Source organism: Aptenodytes patagonicus, chromosome 3, assembly GCF_965638725.1.
Source record: "Aptenodytes patagonicus chromosome 3, bAptPat1.pri.cur, whole genome shotgun sequence".
Classification (NCBI taxonomy): Eukaryota; Metazoa; Chordata; class Aves; order Sphenisciformes; family Spheniscidae; genus Aptenodytes; species Aptenodytes patagonicus.
The window spans coordinates 77,937,091-77,960,788 of NC_134951.1; the positions used below are offsets into that span (position 1 = coordinate 77,937,091).

Here is a 23,698-nt window from a genome sequence, read left to right on the forward strand (position 1 = left end):
TTCTAGCACAGTTCAAATGAAGAGCACGAACACAAGTTACTGTACTGCAAACTAGAGCAAGAACTTACATCTCACTGAATGGGTGCCTGAAGCAGATATGGGTACCTCACAGCATACTTAAGAGACTTACTGTGTTTCGCTCATCTACCTATTCTCTGATGAGAGAAGGGCTCTCTTTCTAGATCCTTTGTAAAACCCTATTGAATTGATTTAAATCAAGTTCAGTGATTTTAAGTACATTATGCAACTGCAATTTTAGGATTTTTTTGTATGCCAAACTAGTTTATAGAGGCTCAGCTGCTTACTTTTTATTTACGTGTTTAAATGAAGGGCAACTACAATACAATTAACGTGGAAGGACAAGTAAAATTCTTGGAGTGAACTTTGCAATTCCATACAAAATTCTTCAGTTACTGTCATGGTATAACCTCAGTCGGCAACCAAGCACCACACAGCCACTCACTCACCCTCCTCCCCGCCCCCCAGTGGGGGAGAGAATCAGACTAGCAAAAGCAAGAAAACTCGTGGATTGAGATAAGAACAGTTTAATAATTGAAATAAAATAATAATAATAAATTGTAATGAAAAGGAAAACAACAAGAGAGAGAAAGAGAGGACCAAAAACCAGGAAAAAAATTGATGGAACCGCTCACCACCCGCCAACTGATACCCAGCCAGTCCCTGAGCAGCAGTGCTCCCCAGCCAACTCCCCCCAGTTTATATACTGAGCATGACGTCACATGGTATGGAATATCCTTTTGGCCAGTTTGGGTCAGCTGTCCCGGCTGTGCCCCCTCCCAGCTTCTTGGGCACCTCCAGCCTTCTCAGTCGGTGGAGCATGGGAAGCTGAAAAGTCCTTGACTAGTGTAAGCACTGTTCAGCAACAACTAAAACATCGGTGTGTTATCAACTTTGTTCTCACCCTAAATCCAAACCACAGCACTGTACCAGCTACTAGGAAGGAAATTAACTCTATCCCAGCTGAAACCAGAACAGTTACCATTTTGTTTTCTGCAATGTAAGTCAGATTACATTTACCCAGCCTTTAAAACCTCTCTAGCCTACTAAGCAGCTGAATCAATCTAGTTCACGGAAAAGGAATTTTAAACAACCCAAATGACTTGGTAAATGCAAAAACGTCAATAAGACTGAAATCTGCCTCTTTACGTTTTCAAGGCACAGTTGAAAATAGACTTTCTTACATGAGGTGATTTCTGCTTAACACCAGCAATTTCCTTGCAATCTGAACATGCCAGTCTTCATAAATCTGCATATTGTCATGGCAAAGTAGCCATGCTCAAGTTTGAATTGGACGCGCAGTAGTCAGGAGTATGTCCTTTTATACAAGTCTCTTTAAACATTAATATGGCTTTCATAGCTTTGGGTAGTTTAATGGGCCATGAAGTTACAGAGTTACTTCAAATCCAACGAGTGTCTGACTATACCCTGTGGCAGGGAAATCCAGGAGCTAAGCAGGATCTGTCATGAATACATAGTATAAAAGGAAAAGCCACTTTATAAAAATATATCCATGGGTGTACAAGTATAAGGACTGAAAACCATTTTACCTGTTTCAATACAACGTCCATAACATACAAACAAGTCACATAGCACATTCTCAGTATCACTGTCATTTCTGTGTTCATGCCATCTGTATGCCAGGGTAAGTCTCTACAAACAGGCCTTCCTTTCTCACCACGTCTTCACTCCTTACATGATCCTGCCCTGCCTGACCCTCCTCCCGCAGGACCATCTTTCCTCTCGGCAGCAGTCAAAAGCAGAGTGTAGAGCAACCAGTTACGCATACGCACTCCTCCCCTAAAGAGCAAACTAGCCAAGAATGCGTTGGATGGAGAGTGCAGGATATCAGCTTTCAACCAAAACAAACTTAAGCCAAAGTGAATCAACCAAGGCCACAAGCCTGGCATCATCCAGTGTCCTGTTGCACAGGAAGGGAAGGAAGGGAAGAATTTCTTACTCTGCTGACCAAGAACTTCAGAAGGGCAGCGCTCCAGAGGCAGCCATTCATTGCTATAGCACTGTCATTGCTTTATTTAAAAAAGAAAACAAACCAAATCCACACACACACACCCTTCCCTTCTATATTTATACCTACTTTCAGGATTTCATATGCACGCCCCTTTCCATTAACAGAGTGAAAACTACTAGTTATCCCACTTCCAGCACCATACTGGCTAGAAAATAACACATGAGTTTTCTCTGGTAATAGCCCAGGTTCCTTCACACATTCAAACTATGAAGTAGGAAAACTTCCCACAGCCACCACACTCCTGGGCAAAGTGTCATTTTTCCACTATCAGCGGAACAGCATAAAAAGTAGGCTTTAAATAGCATCCCAAAGCAACCACCACTTCGCTCTCTACAACTACCTGAAAGGAGGTTGTAGCGAGGTGGGTGTCGGTCTCTTCTCCCAAGTAACAAGCGATAGGACGAGAGGAAATGGCCTCAAGTTGCGCCAGGGGAGGTTTAGATTGGATGTAAGGAAAAATTTCTTTACTGAGAGAGTGGTGAAACATTGGAACAGGCTGCCCAGGGAAGTGGTGGAGTCCCCATCCCTGGAGGTTTTTAAAAGACGTGTAGATGAGGCGCTTAGGGACATGGTTTAGTGGGCATGGTGGTGTTGGGTTGACGGTTGGACTCGATGATCTTAGAGGTCTTTTCCAACCTCAATGATTCTATGATTCTATGATTCCTTTCTCATCCCAAAACACAAAACAAGATCCTCAGTAAGTTTCAAGTCAGTAAAGAGAATTAAAACAAGAAACATACAGCATGAGCGCCAAGGAAAATTCAAAATGAGCAAGTAATTATACAAAATTTCAGTCAAGACTCAAGTAGCAACATCAGGTGGCTTCAACTGGAAGTTTGCAAGTATTTTGGATGAGTAAAGCTGACTCAGCCGCACTGAGAGTAAACACAGCGACTAAGGTTCAAAATCTGCTGTAATGCACTCAGAAAACTGCATGTAGAAATAAACTGTATAAAGTAAGAGGACCAAAACCCAAACAGACATCATGCAAAAGACTGTATTTTAATATATTAACAAATAGAATCTTTCATTTTTTCTTAAACAAGACATGTAGTATCAAATGTTTATGTGCATGGGGAAACAGAGGGAACAAACATTACAGTATTCTATCTGTTTTCATTACACATTTTGACAAATTTTATTAGGAGCATTCTACAAGAATAAAAGCAAAGTATATTTAACCAATATTGTTCTAAACAGTGAATCAAAAAAAATAAAGTAGTACTTTCAACCCAACATTACCTTGGAAAACCGAGCATTTATCCATTTTGTAAAGGTCTTTTTCTGTACATCATTGTGTTCATCTGCAGAGAGAAAAGAAGAAGAAAACAATGAGTGAAAATGCATTCTTCTTAATCCTAGATTGCTCAAAACAGGTCATATAAACACTATCCTGACTCAGTGGGAGAATTTTTTGCCTAATCTGTCAAAGCAGCTGTTCAAACCTCTACAAGACTTTGGTACTTGGAGAGTCACACAAATGTTTCAACTTTGCTAGCAACCACAGCAGCTCCTTTGCATTAGAATCAGCTTCACAGCACCTCCTGGGCAGGATACCAATGCATTAAATTCAGTCTTCCCATTTGGTGAAAAGCAACCTATGAAACCATGGGCTTTTAATCAACAGACTTTGTCAACATCTTTTTGCCTGGATGCATTACTCCAAAAGCTGCTGAGGTCTTTATTCAAGCTTCTAATGCAGATAATAGCCTCCTTCAGTACACAGCACAGCAACTGCAATAGCAAAGCTGCTGAAATAACCCTTGAAGCACTCGCATCCTTACCCACCCTCAGCCTGGTTTCACACCTGGGTTAGGAACCATGTTAGTGATCAGTCACAGTCAAGTTCAGCTAAAGTGTGGGAAGGGGTCAGCAGCCCTTCCCTTTAGATGCCCCTACTGGTGTAGCACCGAAGTACCACCACCTAGGGTCCAGGAGACAGCTGGAAGGACCCGGCAGGACAAGGAGGAAGGACAGGCGAGCACCTACAGGTCAAAGCAGAGGGAGAGTAGTGGCCTCCAGCTCTGTGCAGAGAGAAGATAGCTTCCCAGGTCAGTTAAGGAAGCCATTTGGGAGTCACCTGCAATTTTACAGTCTGTCCCACTAAACCAGGCTGAGTCACCTCCAGCACAGCTCCACCCATATCACAGGACACCTCTTGGGTAAATTGCACTGAGCAGTGCTAAGGGCAAAACTATGCCTCACCACCTGCACTTAAATCACAGTGAATTACCTGCTGACAACAGACCAGGCAAAGGAAGTTGCCCCACCATGGATTTTCAGGCCTGATTGCTGCAGCCAAGAAGAAAAAATACACATGCAGCCCATGAAAGGCTTTAACCTCCAAATCCATGCAGCAGACCACAGCCAAGGCAGGCAATTCCTTCCACCGGGCAAACTCAGTTTGACAGCTGCAGCCCAGATCATCATCTCCAAGAGGCCTTCAAGACTCCACGAGCTTCTTGACAGACCAGCCCAGAGATATGCTTCAGACACCCACAGCACACCGCTGCCTGGGATGCTTTCCTGCAGAACCTCTCAGTGGCAGCTGGCACTGCTTTTTTCAAGCCCCTTATCACAACAAAGCATACCACCATGGTGCTCAGACCATCTGTCCCTGCAGTGGGATGAAGCCATAAAGAAAACTGGACTGAAACTCAAGTGTTCCACTTCAGGAAATCATGAAAAGGAAAAAAATTATAGTCTGAAGAGAAATCAGATTATGATTAAAAGGCACCACTGAAAAGATCATATGCCTCAGACAGCAGCAATTGAGACTGTTGTACATTTAAGTTTTACCTACAAACTCCAGAAGTTTATTAAAAGAAGTCACAGAATATTACCAGAAGATTCCTTAGGTAGATGACCTCAAAATTTTCTCTTTCTTGCCCAACACACGTCTGAACCTGATGCCATCCATGTCTAATATATCTAGCCACGGATCTGTTACACATGGGCTACTGGAGGAGTACCAGTAAACACCACCAGGTGTTTTTTACCGAACAGACATGAACAAGGAATAACAGTGGCTAAGGCTCAGTCCCGACAAGAGAAGTCACATTGGTAAGAAATGAGATGTCACAACAGTTAAGACTTAAGCTTTATGAAAACGTTCATGTCAATTTAAAATAAAACCTCAGTTCTGGGCTCCTTTTAGGCTACAGCTGAAAAGCCTGCTTACATCATGCCAAAGAGTGCACAACTGCTGCAACGTGGCAGCCAGCAGCCATTATTTCACCCTCCTGTGCTTCTCCTCTTTGCCATCTAAAGCTGATCCAACATAGCCTACTCCTCAGTCGCACCTCGAGCTCAACCAGAAATCAGATAGCCCAATGCAGAAGAAGATTTTTCTCAAAGAGCTTAGATACCTACAGTGCATGCACAGCAGGCCATGCTTAAAACATCTCGTTGAAATTCAAGGTATTATTCTGAGGGAATACAATTACCTAAGAGACCTCATTAACCCTGCTCTCTTCCCTCAGTGAAATAGGGTGTCTCGCCATCAAAGAGAGATAGGATCTACCAGCAGGATACTCGGTGCCAAGTACCCATCTCACAGGAGACTGACAGGGTCAAGATTTAAACTCCAAATATACTGAATGTATTTACTCCATTTTTTCCTTCCAAATGTTTTTTGGTTTTTTTTTTTAGGAGACAGGAACAGACCAGATTATTAACTGCCACTGTTGGGCCAAAAAGCAGCTTTATATAAAACTCAATCCCAGACTGTCCACCTCTTGATAATGTTTTCCATTTACATTAATTGCAAATACTATTTGTATTGAATGTATTGAGATTTAAACATCCTTCTCTCTCTTTAAACGTCATTCAATAACCTTTGTCCCTTTTCTGTCAGCACCCCCAAGTATATACCTATGTACCAGGACACTTTCCTAAGGCTCGGTCTGCCTTTTTCCTTCCCTAAGCTTCCCTATGTGAGAATCAAGAAGATTAACCCCAAAGTTTGAGGTCTCATGTTCTTTTAGTGTGCTCGCTCCTTAAGATGATAAAGGCAAAGAATGAAGAGAGGTCAAAAATAGTTGTATTGACTGTGTAAAAGGATAACAACAGTTATGAGAAGGGTCATGGATTTATGAATCCTGTGTGCTCGGAGCTCTACACACCCCAGTCTTGGGGGGCTCAGCCCCTTCACAAGCACACGCATGGCAGGAGGTGACAGCTCTTCTCAGCATTACACCAGCTTCAGCCTGCCAGGACTCTATCAGCAGACCTTGAGCCTACAGCTGCTCCCCCCAGACCTCAGGTCCAGGTTGTGTAAGTGCTCATGCTGTATGTGCTGCAGTAGCATACATGACATTTACTAAAAATCCAGCCTCTTTCCCTTCTTTTCAAAAAGAGGGTTTCCTAGGGAGGGGAAAAAAAAAACCAAACATGACTTCAATAAACACGAATGACTTAGTCTTTAATGGAGACAAAAAGAATATGAATGTATACACCCCTACTATCTCTTTAGTATCAGAGCATCCTTTCTACTTCAGTTAAGCAAGGAATCAGAACCCCCATGACTCCCCATCTTCCCAAAACATTCTGCTCAGTTATAAAACCCATCGATGACACTTGCCCAGTCAGGCTATGCTTTCATGTTTGCTTTACAAAAGCCTCTGAAACCAGGATTTTTGTAATTGGCCATTATAGAGGGAAAAGCGTCAAGCTTTCTGCTATAAATCCCTGGAAATAAACTTGTAACTGAAATGCTGGTGCTTTGTTAACAACAGTGACAAGTTATTTTATCCCTCAAATTAATTTTCTTTAGATTCTTGTGAGTCTGTAAAGCTAACCTCCGGAGGCTGACATTATGATTTGGATAACAAATTAGCTACATTCCGTCAAAAAACCAATATTGCCATTCAGCAAAGCACGCGGTACTCCAGCCAGTCAAGCTTCTCACACGAGACATTAAAATATCAGCAGGTCACAGCGCAGTGAGAAACAAATTCACCAAGTCGCTAAAACATTTGTGTTTCCTTTCACACTGCTGCAACCTGACAATAAAAGCCAAGGACTGACTGGGGGCCAAATTCTGCTTCATCACCTACCGACTGTTTCCTCTGGCCAACACAGCTCTGCCTGCCCTCCAGTCACTTAATGGACTTGTAATGGCCCATGTCAGAACAGTTTGTTCCTTGAAGAGGAAATAAAAAGAAACCTAAACACACGCGCGCGCACAGAATTAAACTCTTGTGATGACAGAGAGAAGAAAAGCTTCCTATCCCGGATGCTTGTTTGCTGAAGCCTGTTTCTGTTATACAACATGATGTATGTCCATGCAACTGGAGTATGCTCAAAACACCCGGCTCTTGTGATCAGATGCCCAGCCTGTGATCTGGCATTCAGTTGCCCCCAGGAGCTGCTTTTATAGCCTTACATACCTCCTCCACCCTCAACGTTGTCCCTTAATTGTATTGGGGCACTTTGAAACCTCAGTTCAAGTCCGATCTATTACCTTGTGAATATCATGTTCAGGAGCAAAAAGGAATCTAAATGATCTAAAAATAGAAGTAATAACAAAAACCTCACCAGATTGTGGTTTGCCCTTTACTCAACCTCTGCTTCACACTGAGAGCCAGCTTTCTTATTCCCCTAAAACGCATTACATGCCTACATGACAGAACTGTGTTACTCGGTTTTTGAAAGACGAAAGTTATCACACCCAAAACAGCTGGCAGAGCAGCACTACAATGAAAGTGCCCTGGAGAAGCCTACAGACTAGATTGGCAAATAAAGTACAGAAATTGCCCAACCATTCCAGCGTGAGTTACCAAGGGTCATCTCACATTTTAAGACTTAAATATGCCTTCCCCACCTCATTATCTAAGTTCTCAGCAAAGGAATTTAGAAATAAAAGAAGGAATTAGCCTGTGGGTTTCAATCAAGACAGTTGGAATGTAACGAAGTGAGAAACATCTTTTTGCCTAAGCCTTTAGGCAAGCAAGAGTATCTATCACAGATACCACCCCACCCAGGACTAGCACGCGTCAAACCATGACAACATTAACAAAAAGAGGGGAAAGTTTTGTATTCTTGGGTGCAGGAATTTCTGGATAGAAAAAGCATTTTGAAAGTAACTATCTTTTTGTCAAACTCACTCAGATTAATTCACATATAAAGACACAAAATAAGCATCTAAAATTTGAGGATGGAAACCAGCATGGTTTTTATCACCACTAGCAAGAGGCAAAAAGCCAAGCAAGCCACAAAACACCAGAATTCGTGACCACCGAGCTCACAGAAGAACCTCTGATGCTCATCAGGACTACTGGACCCTGACTTCATTAACACAGAATAATCTTTATCGGCAGCCCTGAGGTTTTGAAGTGGACTTTTTTTTAGGGGGGAGGGTGTTGGGTTTTTTTTTAAAGAAACAGAAAGCAAAGGTTAAGATTGTTCTGCAGATCCCCTCTTCTCTTGCAACACCATGGTAGAACAAATGGCTCCAGCAGCAAGTAATTTGCTTGTAAGCTTTCACCTTTACACTGCAATTTTAATTTCTGCAATCAGTGGCAAGCACAAAGTTTTCCTTTATTCCTTCTCCTTCCCTCTCCATCAGACTTCAGCAGTTGAGCAAAAACAGTTATGTTAATAGTGTCTCTAACAAAAAAAAGTACTGATGCCTGCCTATAGCAACTGCTGCACAAAATGCAGTTGCCAAAATTGCAAATTCTCTGTATAGACCAAACTATGAAATACAAGCATTACAAAAAAAAAAACAGAACTAAAAAAAAAAAAAAAAAAAAGCTGTACCTCACTCCCTAGTGTTTCCCAACAGCAGACACCATCAAAAACAAGACACCACAGATGAGTAATGAGGACAACCCCTCCCGGTTCTCACTGAAGTGTGTTGTGAGTCTAAGCTAGATTGTATTTACTTCACAATAAAAAAAATCCCCCAGCAACTAATAACTTAGATGAAGGCATCCTCACAGCTGAAGCAATATTAAAATAGCTGTTTCCATACCTCCCAGCAAAAGCAATCTAACACGCCACACTGCCGGTCTCGGCACATTGGAATGAAGTTTAAAAGGAAGCTAGAAAGAACAGCAAGCTCTCAGGAGACAGAAATAATGCTGTGGCACCATGCACCAGGCCTGAAGACCCATGCTGGTCAGCCAGTGACCCCACTGTGAAAACAGGGCAACAATGCAAAAGCAAGAATTGGAGGCAAAGTGTCCCGACACCTACGCAGGGCTGCTCCGGAGGGTCGCCAGGGCCCAGCAACCCCACATTTCAGTCCAACAGCCTGCAGTGGCTCCCTAACATTTGGTCAAACCAAGCAGCATCAGTTCCCAGTGCAAGACAGCCCTGGGAAGCCTTTGTGTGCGATACAAATACATATGGGCACATATTTCACAAACTGCCAGTGATCACGCACCAAGGTTTGAGGCTGGAAAAGTTTCTGCCAAAATCTTTGATTAGAGCAAAGGGTTTCAGCTATCTGTGGAGAAAAAAAACAAACTTAAATAAAGGTATCACAAATACCTCTGATGATATAATCCAATACACTCTATGCGTCCCCTAGATATCAAAGGACAAACTTCACCCACAGGGAGAGGAAGATGCCTTCTCCATCTCCCTGAGGTCCCAACCAGCACGACTGGCACATGGAAAGAGAAGAGAAAGGTGGATAACTCCTGCCCAAAATCTGGCAATTAAGATGTGTCTAAGTACACAAACAGGAGGGCACTGAAAGAGACAGAGTAAGTTTACAGACACAAATAAAAGGTAGGAATCACAAGGTAGATTTACTACAGCTCCTTTTGTTACGAACACAGATTAGGTCTTTGCATTTCTGAGTGGTTACAAAGAAAACAGAATTGCTTTCCACAAGTTGGTGTTAGCCATCTGCTCTTTTTTCTCTGCCCAAATTAGAACCATTATTAGGCTCACTTGCATTTGTGGAGGTGATTCACGGGATATAAGGTCAGAGGGATCATTGTGATCATCTAGCGTAATCTCCTGCATAACAGAGGAGCCGTCCCCACAAAAAGCCCATCTGCATACCAGAAGGAAGCAGACACACAACAGATGTCAGAGAACCCGCGCAGGGCCAAGCAAGCAACATTGCTTGGGCAGAGAAGGAAGCCAAGCCATAAACTGTATATATGCAAGTATCTCTCTCAGCTAGTTATGGCAGAGTTTCAAATCAGGCAGACATCACAAACAACCTTGTTTGAACATATTCAGGAAACAATGGTCACAGTCCAAAAGATGTAACAACATTTTCCACATATGACTGTCATACTCTGTGGCAAACTTCCTTAAAAAAAAATCTTACACATAGGAGTAAACTTTTTCTAAAGTTTTCATAACTGCCTGGAAAAGCAGACCCAATGTGTCAGAAGGAAATGCAGTAATATCCCAGAGACAACTTTTCACAGATACTGTTAGAGATGCAACATATTCCATGCGTTGCTCTGACCAGAACTCCAAGTTTGTGTCAGACTGAGAAGGCTGACTTGCTATATGCAATAAGGACAAGTGGCCGCATTTCAGATAATTAAAAAACCACCACACTGGAGAGATTATTTTGTTCTCTGTGACAGGCAGGTAAAGACAGTAGCACTCTACGAAGTTCTTATTCACAACGCTGAACTTCTGCCCCCTCATATTCCAGACTCTCTTTTATCCCAACTCTGTTCAGCCAGAGGTTTTCCTATCTTCCTTTCCAAAAACCCAAAGGCTGCAATCCGAAGTCCTCCTCATCCCCTATTCTCTGTCTTTTCACTCCCAAATATTTCCTGATCCATCCCTTCAGAGCTGCCCGTCTTTCTCCCAGGCTCCTCCATCCATCTCTCCCCACCCTGTACCAAATCTCCTTCCATCACAGTCCATCATCATTCCTGCTCTAAACCTCTCTAGGTCAACAGCTTTTCCCTACACAAACAGAATCCAATTCCTGAGACATAAACTAACAATACCTGGCTCCTACATATTACTACATGCTCCAATTTCCTAAGAATTAGATTAATAATGCTTGGCTTCCTTTATATTAGTATATGCCCCACCAGTGCCAGCTCCTCCCCACAACTTCTTTGGCCTCTCACTGCAAGCTCCCACCCCATCCCAGCACACAAGGTACAAGCCATAGGTAGTTGGGCATGCACCAGATGGTACCTCACATGCAGATGCTGACTGGCCATCCACCAGGCAGCAGGAAAGACTTCTATACTTTTTTTTTTTTAATTTCTTCTTTAGTGGTGGGGCCTCTTCTTCCTCCAGCCACTGATTTTCACACAGCCTGTAGCTATTTAATTAGCTTTACGACATGAAAACTGGATTAAAATTCCCACTAGTTACTCCAAATTGGACCAGTTTTGCAGGGGAAAAAAATAATGGAAAGACAAGCATAATCAGAGTATCCCACTTTCCTTGTGAAAATAGATTAATCAGACTTCAAAGAAGTGTACACTGTTAACACACTTAAAAATTACATAAATGCTATTTAAATGTTTCTGCAAGCAAGTTAACTAAGTACCTCCCAATACAGCCCATAGAGGTCCCATTTCAGTGACAGCAGCGTGCAGACTAGAGTTATTTAAAAACAAATGGAGTTTATAACCCCATGGAATTTAAGTCTTTCCTAGCAGTCCAGAATATAAGACATTCATAACATAGCAACTTCAGCAGTTGAGTTATACAAAGTCAAGGTATTAGTTTTCTAGGTTTGATCGCCTCAAATTTCTGATGGTATTTAAAAATCTAGTCTTAAAAGAAGAAATAGCACACGTACAATTGTATTTCATCCATGGAAGGTAATTAAAAAAAAAATCATTTAAACTTTCCACTAAGTGCTAACTAACTCAGAAATTAAGAAAAGAGAACAGTAAAGAACTGTCTTTAAAAAGCCATAATACTCTCTTTGTCACTTGGAACAAGATTTCTAGACCCCCAAAAAACCCCAAACACAATGAACATGTAGAGTTTATATACCTGTTGCAATTTCATAACTGCTATAATCACTGCAATATCAATAAAAGTCTTCTAGCACTTTCATACAAATGCCTCAAGCCATCTTACAAGCATTAAGCAAGCTTCACCACCCGTATGAATCCCCCACTCTTCGCATTGCTCCCAAAAAGTTCAGTAAACTTTTGCATTAAAATGTTTCCACAGGAAGTACAGCATGGCAGAGGTCAGAAGGCACCTATGGCCAACACCCCCAGTCAGAGCAGGTTGCCCAGTGCCATGTCCGGTCAGGCTTTGAACATCTGCAAGGAAAGAGATGCCACAACCTCTCTGGGCAACCTGTGCCAGTGTTTTAAGTGGAATCACCCGTGTTTCAGTTTGTGCCCACTGCCTCTTGTACTGTCATTGGGCACTGCTCAGAAGAGCCTGGCTCCATCCTCTTTGCACCCTCCCTTCAGGTATTTATAAACTTTGATAGCATCCCCCTGATCCTGATCCTTCTCTTCTCCAGGCTGACCCCTCCCAGCTCTCTCAGCCTTTCCTCATAGGAGACACGCTCCAGTCCCTTCACCATCTTAGTGGCCCTCCACTGGCCTCACTCCAGTATGTTCACATCTCTCCTGTACTGGGGAGTCTAGAACTGGACCAAGTACTCCAGGTGTGGCCTCACCAGCACTGAGTAGAGGGGAGCACATCCAAGAACGTGCAGCATGCTAATGGTAAAGAAAATGAATAAAAGAGAAAGGAGGAAAGCTCCTGTTTCACAAACTTGCCAGCACCTAAAGCGCATCAAGTCACTTAGAATCATAGAATCATTGAGGTTGGAAAAGACCTCTAAGATCATCGAGTCCAACCGTCAACCCAACACCACCATGCCCACTAAACCATGTCCCTAAGTGCCTCATCTACACATCTTTTAAATACCTCCAGGGATGGGGACTCCACCACTTCCCTGGGCAGCCTCTTCCAATGTTTAACCACTCTTTCAGTAAAGAAATTCTTCCTCACATCCAATCTAAACCTCCCCTGGCACAACCTGAGGCCATTTCCTCTCGTCCTGTCGCTTGTTACTTGGGAGAAGAGACTGACACCCACTCCGCTACAACCTCCTTTCAGGTAGTTGTAGAGAGCGATGAGGTCTCCCCTCAGCCTCCTTTTCTGCAGGCTAAACAACCCCAGTTCCCTCAGCCGCTCCTCATCAGACTTGTTCTCCAGACCCCTCACCAGCCTCGTTGCCCTTCTCTGGACACGCTCCAGCACCTCGATGTCCTTCTTGTAGTGAGGGGCCCAAAACTGAACACCGTATTCGAGGTGCGGCCTCATCAGTGCCGAGTACAGGGGCGCGATCACTTCCCTACTCCTGCTGGCCACACTAGTTCTGATACAGGCCAGGATGCCATTGGCCTTCTTGGCCGCCTGGGCACACTGCCGGCTCATGTTCAGCCGGCTGTCGACCAACACCCCCAGGTCCTTTTCCGACAGGCAGCTTTCCAGCCACTCTTCCCCAAGCCTGTAGCGCTGCATGGGGTTGTTGTGGCTGAAGTGCAGGACCCGGCACTTGGCCTTGTTGAACCTCATACAGCTGGCCTCGGCCCATCGATCCAGCCTGTCCAGGTCCCTCTGCAGAGCCTTCCTACCCTCGAGCAGATCAACACTCACACCCAACTTGGTGTCATCTGCAAACTTACTGAGGGTGCACTCGATCCCCTCATCCAGATCATTGATAAAGATATTGAACAAGACCGGCCCCAAAACTGAGCCCTGGGTAACACCGCTCGTGACCGGCCGCCAACTGGATGTAACTCCATTCACCACAACTCTCTGGGCCCGGCCGTCCAGCCAGTTTTTGACCCAGCGCAGAGTACACCTGTCTAAGCCGTGAGCCGCCAGCTTCTCTAGGAGAATGCTGTGGGAAACAGTGTCAAAGGCCTTACTCAAGTCCAGGTAGACCACATCCACAGCCTTTCCCTCATCCACTAGGCGGGTCACCTGGTCATAGAAGGAGATCAGGTTGGTCAAGCAGGACCTGCCTCTCATGAACCCGTGCTGGCTAGGCCGGATCCCCTGGTTGTCCCACTCATGCCTTGTGAGCGCCCTCAAGATGAACCGCTCCATCATCTTCCCCGGCACCGAGGTCAGGCTGACAGGCCTGTAGTTCCCCGGATCCTCCTTCCGGCCCTTCTTGTAGATGGGCGTCACATTGGCAAGCCTCCAGTCGCCCGGGACCTCCCCTGTTAACCAGGACTGCTGATAAATGATGGAGAGTGGCTTGGCGAGCTCCTCCGCCAGCTCCCTCAGCACTCTCGGGTGGATCCCATCTGGCCCCATAGACTTGTGAGCATCCAGGTGGTGTAGTACTGGAAAGCTTCTACACTTTTCTGTGGCCAACTTATAACCATAGACCAACACATTTCAATTCCTCACAACCAAGACTCACACCAAGTCATGTTACTCTTACAAATCCCTGGTCAGGCAATGCTTGGAAGACAGAAGCAGGGGGGAAGTAAACCCCAAATACAAAGTATTCCTCAACTCAAACTGTTGCATACTGACCTCAGCAACAAAGTTGAGCCCAGCCTTCACAGAAATCAAATAGGCAAATAAAGTTTAAAAAAGCGTAAATTGTTTATTTTGTTTCCAGACAGGCTAAGTCTGAGCTTCATAAGTTATTCCATTATTTTGTCAAGGATCAGAATCATGCTGATGCCTGTAAATTATTTACCTCAGCCTATTAACCTTTGTAATTACCAGGATGAAACCTAAAATGTAGAAGGTTTAAAGGAAGCCCCTAAAATTCATTCGGTGTAGTGTTGCTCTAAACATAAAGGAGAAGGAAGCAAAAAGAATGAATAGGATGACCAAAGAATTTAGATCCAAAATATTTGTTAGTGCAAACCACACCAAATACTCTCATTTCTATCCCTAAAATACTCCAGCAAGTTCACTATAGAAACGACCACCATAAGTTAGCGCGCTCTTAGCTTCACACGACCAACCCAAAGCATGTTAAGTGTTTTGTACTGTCACCCATCCCTAGTGAGGAAGATTAAGCGAAAGGCAAGTCCATTTCTTGAGATAAATTGAGTATTTCATTTCCCAGCCACATTCCTTTGCTGGCCAAGGAAAAGAAATATTGCACCACTGGGGAAGGGGGAACCTTTGTGCAGAAAAACATGATGCTAAGCAAAGCTTTAGGCACTCCGTCTATGAAGAAATTACTATTCTTTCTCTAGAGGCAAGAAGAAACACAGTCATAAAGGTGTCTTATCCAATTCTTGTTTTAGTGAGACACCTTAATGAGGAAAGAATAAAAGAAATTGGAGTCAAGTATTATGAATGGTCCCTTCTTATGGCTTCTGGCAAACATAAGAATTTTCTTTTGTCATTTGATCACAACAGCAGTAGGTCGAGGCACTACTAGTCCTATATCCTAATTAAAGTCACTTTTCCTTCCCTGGCTTAGTCATTAATTAGGCCCCAAAGTTCAACCCCCTCCCTGATTAACTGCTCTGGAAGTACATAAATTCTGTTTGACAATTGCAGGATAAATATCTGAAATACATTAAAATAGGTATTTATGCAATCAAGCAAGCCACTGATCACCATCAGTGTGAGCCCACAGAAGACTTCCCACTTCAGTACAGAAAGCTCCTTCAGGACATACCACTCCAAACAGTGTGACCAAAACCAGAGAAGATACAGGAACAGAACAGTCAAAAGGAGAGCAACCAAAGTTCAAAGCCCATCAAGACTTTGGCAGAACCTGAGCCAAGGGATTTCAGCAGCCAATCGTTTAGGCAAAGGATTACATATATACATCCCAATCCCCGTGCTTTTATTATTTAATGACCAATTTCTGGGAGGACTGTGATGAAACCTGTGCAAATGTGGGGTTTGAGTACTGCCACTCTAACACATCAAATGTTTTTGTGAGGGCATGTGAAATTCGGAACAGACACATCACCTTTACCTTCCTAGAAACTGGCTGTACAAGAAGAAAGATCACCTAATGAAAGCAGATAATTACAAGTCAGATTATTACTGCTGCCTCCGGCAACAACTCCAGTAGATCAGTCATACTCACAGGTGTAATCCTGTCCCGGGTGCATTTTCAGAAAGGGTTCTTACATGCCTTCCTGGTGCTAAGGAGTCAGGCACCACATAGGCTCAGGATTCACAGCCCTTGCCCAGCAGGCAGCTGCCCAGCTGAGGCAGCTCAAGAGTTTCAAGTCCCTGACTTTCTGCCCTGACCTTCAGCAGAAGGTCAATGTCCCTGCAGCAGAGCAGGTGGTATCTATGCCTCAGTGAGGCTGGAGTTTGCAGCCTGAATATTGCTAGCCTGAGTACCAAAATTAATGATGGTAACCACCAATGAAAGCAAGACAAATGAGGGTACTAGCATAACAGGGCCTTCTGACTACTGCCCACTGTTGGTTATACAGGCTGGCAGTGATGAGGTTGCAGAGAGAAGTCCTGAGGCAATCAAAGGGACTTCAGGGCACTGGGGCGACTGGTTGAAGGATCAGGAGCACAGGTAGTGTTTTCCTCAATCCCTACAGTGGCAGGGAAGGATACCAAAAGGAACAGGAAAACACACCTGATCAACGCGTGGCTCAGGGGCTGGTGCCATCGGTGGAACTTTGGCTTTTTTGATCATGGGGAGGTTTACACGGCACCGGGCCTGCTGGTAACAGATGGAGTTCAGCTGCCTCACAGGGGGAAAAGGATTCACGCTCATGAACTGGCAGGGCTCATCGAGAGGGCTTTAAACTAGGTTCGAAGCGGGGAAAGGGATAAAACCAGGCTCACTAGAGATGAGCCTAGGGGTGGCATGCCAATGCTGGGGGCGAAATCGATAGCCCAGCTCAAGTGCATCTACACCAATGCACGCAGCATGGGTGGCAAACAGGAGGAGCTGGAAGCCATTGTGCAGTGGGATAGCTATGACTTAGTCGCCATCACAGAAACATGGTGGGGTGACTCCCACGATTGGAGCGCTGCAATGGATGGCTATAGACTCTTCAGAAGGGACAGGCGAGGAAGGAGAGGTGGTGGGGTGGCCCTGTATGTTAGGAAGTGTTTCGATTGTCTAGAGCTCAACGACTGTGATGATGATGCGGTCGAGTGTTTACGGGTAAGGATGAGGGGGAAGGCCAACAAGGCAGATATCCTGCTGGGAGGCTGTTATAGACCACCCAACCAGGATGAAGAAGCAGATGAAGCATTCTACAAGCGGCTGTCAGAAGTCTCACAATCGATAGCCCCTGTTCTCGTGGGGGACCTCAACGTCCCGAACGTCTGCTGGAAATACAACACGGCAGAGAGGAAACAGTCTAGGAGGTTCCTGGAGTGTGTGGAAGACAACTTCCTGACACAGCTGGTAAGTGAGCCTACCAGGGGAGGTGCCTCTCTTGACCTGCTGTTTACAAAGAGAGAAGGACTGGTGGGAGATGTGGTGGTCGGAGGCCATCTTGGGCTTAGCGACCATGAAATGATAGAATTCTCGATTCTTGGTGAAGTAAGGAGGGGGGCCAGCAAAACCGCAACCATGGACGTCCGGAGGGCAGACTTTGGCCTGTTCAGGACGCTGGTTGAGAGAGTCCCTTGGGAGACAGTCCTGAAGGGCAAAGGGGTCCAGGAAGGCTGGACGATCTTCAGGAAGGAAGTCTTAAAGGCGCAGGAGCAGGCTGTCCCCGTACGCCATAAGAAGAACGGGTGGGGAAGACGACCAGCCTGGCTGAACGGGGAGCTCTTGCTGGGACTCAGGAAAAAAAGGAGAGTTGACCACTTGTGGAAGGAGGGGCAGGCAACTCAAGAAAAGTACAGGGATCTCGTTAGGTCGTGCAGAGAGGAAATGAGAAAGGCAAAAGCCCAGCTAGAACGCAATCTGGCCGCTGTCGTTAGAGACAACAAAAAATGTTTTTACAAATATATTAATGACAAAAAGAGAGCCAAGGAGAATTTCCATCCTTTATTGGATGCGGGGGGGAACATTGCCACCGAGGATGAGGAAAAGGCTGAGGAACTTAATGCCTTCTTTGCCTCAGTCTTTAACAGGCAGACCAGTTATCCTCAGGGTATTCAGCCCCCTGAGCTGCAAGACAGGGACAGCGAGCAGGATGAACCCCCCATAATCCAAGAGGAAGCAGTCAACGACCTGCTACGCCACCTGGACACTCACAAGTCTATGGGGCCAGATGGGATCCACCCGAGAGTGCTGAGGGAGCTGGCGGAGGTGCTCGCCAAGCCACTCTCCATCATTTATCAGCAGTCCTGGTTAACGGGGGAGGTCCCGGACAACTGGAGGCTTGCCAATGTGACGCCCATCTACAAGAAGGGCCGGAAGGAGGATCCGGGGAACTACAGGCCTGTCAGCCTGACCTCGGTGCCGGGGAAGATGATGGAGCGGTTCATCTTGAGGGCGCTCACAAGGCATGAGCGGGACAACCAGGGGATCCGGCCCAGCCAGCACGGGTTCATGAGAGGCAGGTCCTGCTTGACCAACCTGATCTCCTTCTATGACCAGGTGACCCGCCTAGTGGATGAGGGAAAGGCTGTGGATGGACTTGAGTAAGGCCTTTGACACTGTTTCCCACAGCATTCTCCTAGAGAAGCTGGCGGCTCACGGCTTAGACAGGTGTACTCTGCACTGGGTCAAAAACTGGCTGGACGGCCGGGCCCAGAGAGTTGTGGTGAATGGAGTTAAATCCAGTTGGCGGCCGGTCATGAGCGGCGTTCCCCAGGGCTCAGTTTTGGAGCTGGTCTTGTTCAATATCTTTATCAATGATCTGGATGAGGGGATTGAGTGCACCCTCAGTAAGTTTGCAGACGACACCAAGTTAGGCAGGAGTGTTGATCTGCTCGAGGGTAGGAATCATAGAATCATTAAGGTTGGAAGAGACCTCTAAGATCTTCGAGTCCAACCGTCAACCCAACACCACCATGCCCACTAAACCATGTCCCTAAGCGCTGCATCTACTCGTCTTTTAAATACCTCCAGGGATGGGGACTCCACCACTTCCCTGGGCAGCCTCTTCCAATGTTTAACCACTCTTTCAGTAAAGAAATTCTTCCTCACATCCAATCTAAACCTCCCCTGCCGCAACTTGAAGCCATTTCCTCTCGTCCTATCGCTTGTTACTTGGGAGAAGAGACCGACACCCACCTCGCTACAACCTCCTTTCAGGTAGTTGTAGAGAACGATGAGGTCTCCCCTCAGCCTCCTTTTCTGCAGGCTAAACAACCCCAGTTCCCTCAGCCGCTCCTCAGAAGACTTGTTCTCCAGACCCCTGACCAGCCTCGTTGCCCTTCTCTGGACACGCTCCAGCACCTCAACGTCCTTCTTGTAGTGACGGGCCCAGGAACAGGGCCCAGGACGGTCTCTTCTCCCAAGTAACAAGTGATAGGACGAGAGGAAATGGCCTCAAGTTGCGCCAGGGGAGGTTTAGATTGGATGTGAGGAAAAATTTCTTTACTGAAAGAGTGGTTAAACATTGGAACAGGCTTCCCAGGGCAGTGGTTGAGTCCCCATCCCTGGAGGTATTTAAAAGATGTGTGGATGAGGCGCTTAGGGACATGGTTTAGTGGGCATGGTGATGTTGGGTTGATGGTTGGACTCGAAGATCTTAGAGGTCTTTTCCAACCTTAATGATTCTATGATTCTATAAATGGGGTAATGGAATTCAGAGTCCACAAAAAAATGGATATAATTTGTGGCTGAAGAAATCCCTGAACTGCAGACCACTGGAAAGTAAGGTATATTAGAGGAAGCACTACTGAAGATGTGCTTATGGAAGAAGTATAACCTCATGGTATCTAGCTGTGGACACCACCACAGGTACCACACCAGGCTAATCCCAGCACAGCCCTCCTTACGGTAACTCACTCCCCTGAGCAACCACTGCTAATCCAACAGTAACTGTGAATCCAAGCACCCAGGTTGAAGAGATGTAAGTAGCATAAACCGGTTCATCAGACCAATTTCAATGTTGAAAACATCCAGCACGGAAGATTAAGAGACTAGTTAGGTAACAGTGTTCAAGACCTTTTGAAACCAGACCTGTGATGCAACTTTGACTTAACTAGATAGCAATGTTTTAAACTCAAGCACTTAGGAATTTACCCCCATACAGAAGGCCTCTGTATCTTTGAATGACCTCTAAAATGAAAACTAGCTTGCAACATCGGAAGAAACACTGTGAGGTTTAGTCTGAAAAAAGTTTTTACCACCAATGGACATAAGTCAGCATCTAAACACAGACATACACTATTGAGTTTTGCTGGCACAACTACATCGGCTTGGTATATGAAGAAAAGCACATGGACATCACTAATAACAAAACCTCTTCTGGCATAGCCAAAGCTGTGTCAAAGAAGAGCTTTTCCTGCCTTAATTCACTGATTTTGAGGAAAAGAGTATAACTGCATAGCAAAGCAACTCTTTCTGCCAGTAAGAAAGGGAGGCTGTATAGCAGAGCAAAAAGCAAAATACGAAGTACAACCTCTGTAGCAGACAAAAACATTTGATGCAATACAAAACAATTGTTTCCTCAGTTCAAAGGTTTATCTTGAAACTCAGAGCATTTGGTCTGAGATATTTTAATCAATAAAAATACTTACGCCTTTCCAGTGTCATACTTGATTAAAAGTAAGATCAGCACTTAACCCCCACCCCAGAAAAAGCCAGGACAAGATCACCATTGCTGTGTCACATAATGCAAGGGGGAATATATTCCAAGGCTTTCACACCCCCACCCTCACCCCACCCCAGAAAGAAAAATTATTTACGAGTAGCATCAAATAATGTTTCTTACTATAAACGATTAGTACTGAACGAGTATTTCCGAAGTCTAGCACAGCTAGAACAAGAGTTGTGTTTAACGGCAGGGTTCAGTATGACATCCCAGTCTGAGGTTGGCTGTTAGCACCTTATCTGCACATCCCCAGCTCTCCCAAGAGCCAGCCACACATTAGTTTCTTCAGAGTTGCCCATGTAAATATGCCCAAGTACCAGCCAGCTCTGATGAAGCAAAGCCCAATTGCTCCAACACATTTGAGCAGGTTGCGAAGGGTCTGGATTAAAGTGTAATTGTTCAGACATGAAGGGTCAAATGAGGGAGAGAAAGGACATGGGGATAAGGCAGGGATGCAATCCCAGAAGCACGCAAAAAGACTGGCTCTTTATCAAAGAAAAGCAAAACTCTTACGTGGTTCCCCAATGGGGTTAAGAGAAACTTGCTTTCTATTTAACATGTATTTGCACTTCTCCAAGTGAGAAAGCTACTATAACGAATTAACTTCATACACATTTACAAGAATTTCAAATTCTCAATAAAATGATGCACTTAACTTATAGCAAACTACAAAGCTCAGTAGTAAAAAAAAAAACAAAACAAAACAAAAAACCAACAATGCATTTCACACTCTTCAGGTTATGCAAATAGAAGTAACACCTTAATGGAAGCAATAAAAGGAAGATTATTATTTCTGAAACATTAAAATAACATTACCATCACAGAAAGAACAAGTGGCATGACCAGGGTGAAATACAACTACAAAACAGAAGTCACAGATGATCTCCTAAAGACACTGTAGTCCTCACATGATTTGCCTTTGAATCTTTAGTTTTGTATACTACAAACTAGGTGTGGGGGAAAGTGCGGAAGTGCATCTAGAAAGTACTTTTAACTCAATTTTAGATCCTTTTCTACAAATGTAAAAGCAAAAAAAAAAAAGGTTTACTTTCAACATTCTGCATTCTTAACTATCACAAGTAACTTCAGTACTCCTGCCAGTCTTATCTGCATCACACAAGGGAAAACTAAGAGCAATAAGGTTGATAAAATCTGCTAGAAGCTGTGACATTTCACTTTTTATTTTGCAGATGCACGCTGAGTTACCACCTGATCAATTCCAAGAGCACCACCCAGTGCCATCTTGATTTAAAAAAAAAAAAAAGCGACTTATAGCAGCTCTGGTCATTCTCCACACGTTCTTACTGCAGTAAGAGGTCAGAGAACCTTGACGAAGTACATATTAGCCCTGAATTAGCCTTTCACCAAGGTTTCTCCTTCCCTCACCTAAATTCAGAAGGGCAGCACAATGAATTTGGAATACTCTGCGACTTTAGTTCCTTGGCAGGCATTTTTTCTTGATCCTACTCAAGTTCACAGCAATGTGAATTTGCAGCGATACACAGATGTATACATTGGGCAAAAATTAGGTGATTAAACTGGCTGGGGATAGTTAGTACTTTTGCCTTCAAAGACAAGCAGAGAGGAACGATACGACACGAGATGTTCAAAAAGTCAGCTAGTGTCTGGCTGCTTTGTAACTGCCAAATACTTGTGACACAACAATGTTACCATGCCTGCACTTCAGTCAGATTCCATTTCCCACCTACACAGGTCTTTTAAGCTGCTCCACTTTAACATCTCGTCTTAAACCATTGTAATATGAATACAGTTGAAAACCTTAAACAACTTAATATTAAACAGCTATTCCAAGATTTTTCTACAACTGTTTGTTCCTTTGGACAACAGTCCCAAAAACTAAATCACAAAACCACTTATTTTTTTAAGAAACACCACAAACATTTTAATCCACAAAGCAATGATATAAGAAGTTTAACTCACATAACATGGATTAAATCTTCATATCTGAAGATCTAGTTTAATTTGATGCCGCCTACCACGTCTGATTTTCCACACTACTGCTATAATAAGGCTACTCTTTAAAAGTTGGAATATTTTGTCAACCAGAACACAAGCAAAGCAACAGTACAAAAAAGGAAATAACATTTTTTTAAGCTGCAAAGGAGCAGGGAAGTGGGAAACAGTAGTAGCAAGGTATGAAAGGGCATATGAACTCATGCACACAGCTGTCTGAAGCATCACGGAGCAAGCTGCAATAACTGTTCATAGTTCAGACTGTCCACTGCTGACACATACAACCAAACTGCGGCAGAAGTAGGATCATTTACAAAACCCAAGTATTCATGAAGCCTACCACATCAAAGTGGCAAGGAAAGAATTCCTGCAACCACACACACATCTGCAAGCTGGTGTAGCAGGGCCAAACACATTTTGAATATCACAGTCACCTACCTACCTGCTATTTGCTCAAACAGCACAAGAAACGTTATCACTGTTCAATATGCTTGGAAATGAAAATTCACATTTGAAGGGTAACTCAAGTGGCCAGATGCTACACAGTCTTCCCTTCTTTATACAGTTATTCTACTAAACGTTGCTATCATCCCCCTCAAAGTTACACAGTCCAGCTAACAAGGGCTCTCTGGAAGTGCTAAAAAGGCAGTATGGACTGGAATACTGCTTCCTGGCTTTATCCTCCAGCATCTTTTCAGTCCAGCTATAGACTGGCAAAAGTCTTCTTGTGAAGCTGGTCATGCAGACTTCTGTTTATTCGGAAACAGAATCCCCAAATTTTTTAGATGTCAAGTGAAAACTGAGTGAAGGCAAAGAGTGTAAAGGAGGGATCACCAGAGTGCCAAAGAGAAGACATCTAAGGAGGCTAGAAAAAGGAATATGTGTGAAGATTTTTGCTCTGAAAAGAATTAGCATGACTAAGAGCTGACTTAGCAACCTATTATGCTACTTCGAATTTTGGTGCATTTGATTACAACCTTCTACATGCAAGAGGCTTGTCTCCAGTCCTACAGAGATAAGTGTACAATGGAAAAAAATAACTTGCCAAAGACTACAC

General features: G+C 44.2%; 1 protein-coding gene across 2 annotated transcripts in view; it reads right to left on the minus strand.

Annotated features, from left to right (window-relative positions):
- The window catches only part of UTRN (utrophin), a 418,084-nt gene that overhangs the window by 347,175 nt on the left and 47,211 nt on the right, over positions 1–23,698 (minus strand). For both annotated transcript variants that reach the window (XM_076333919.1, XM_076333918.1), the window contains one exon: positions 3,293–3,354. In XM_076333919.1, the coding sequence (XP_076190034.1) occupies positions 3,293–3,354 (62 nt within the window). The remainder of the gene's footprint in view (positions 1–3,292; positions 3,355–23,698) is intronic.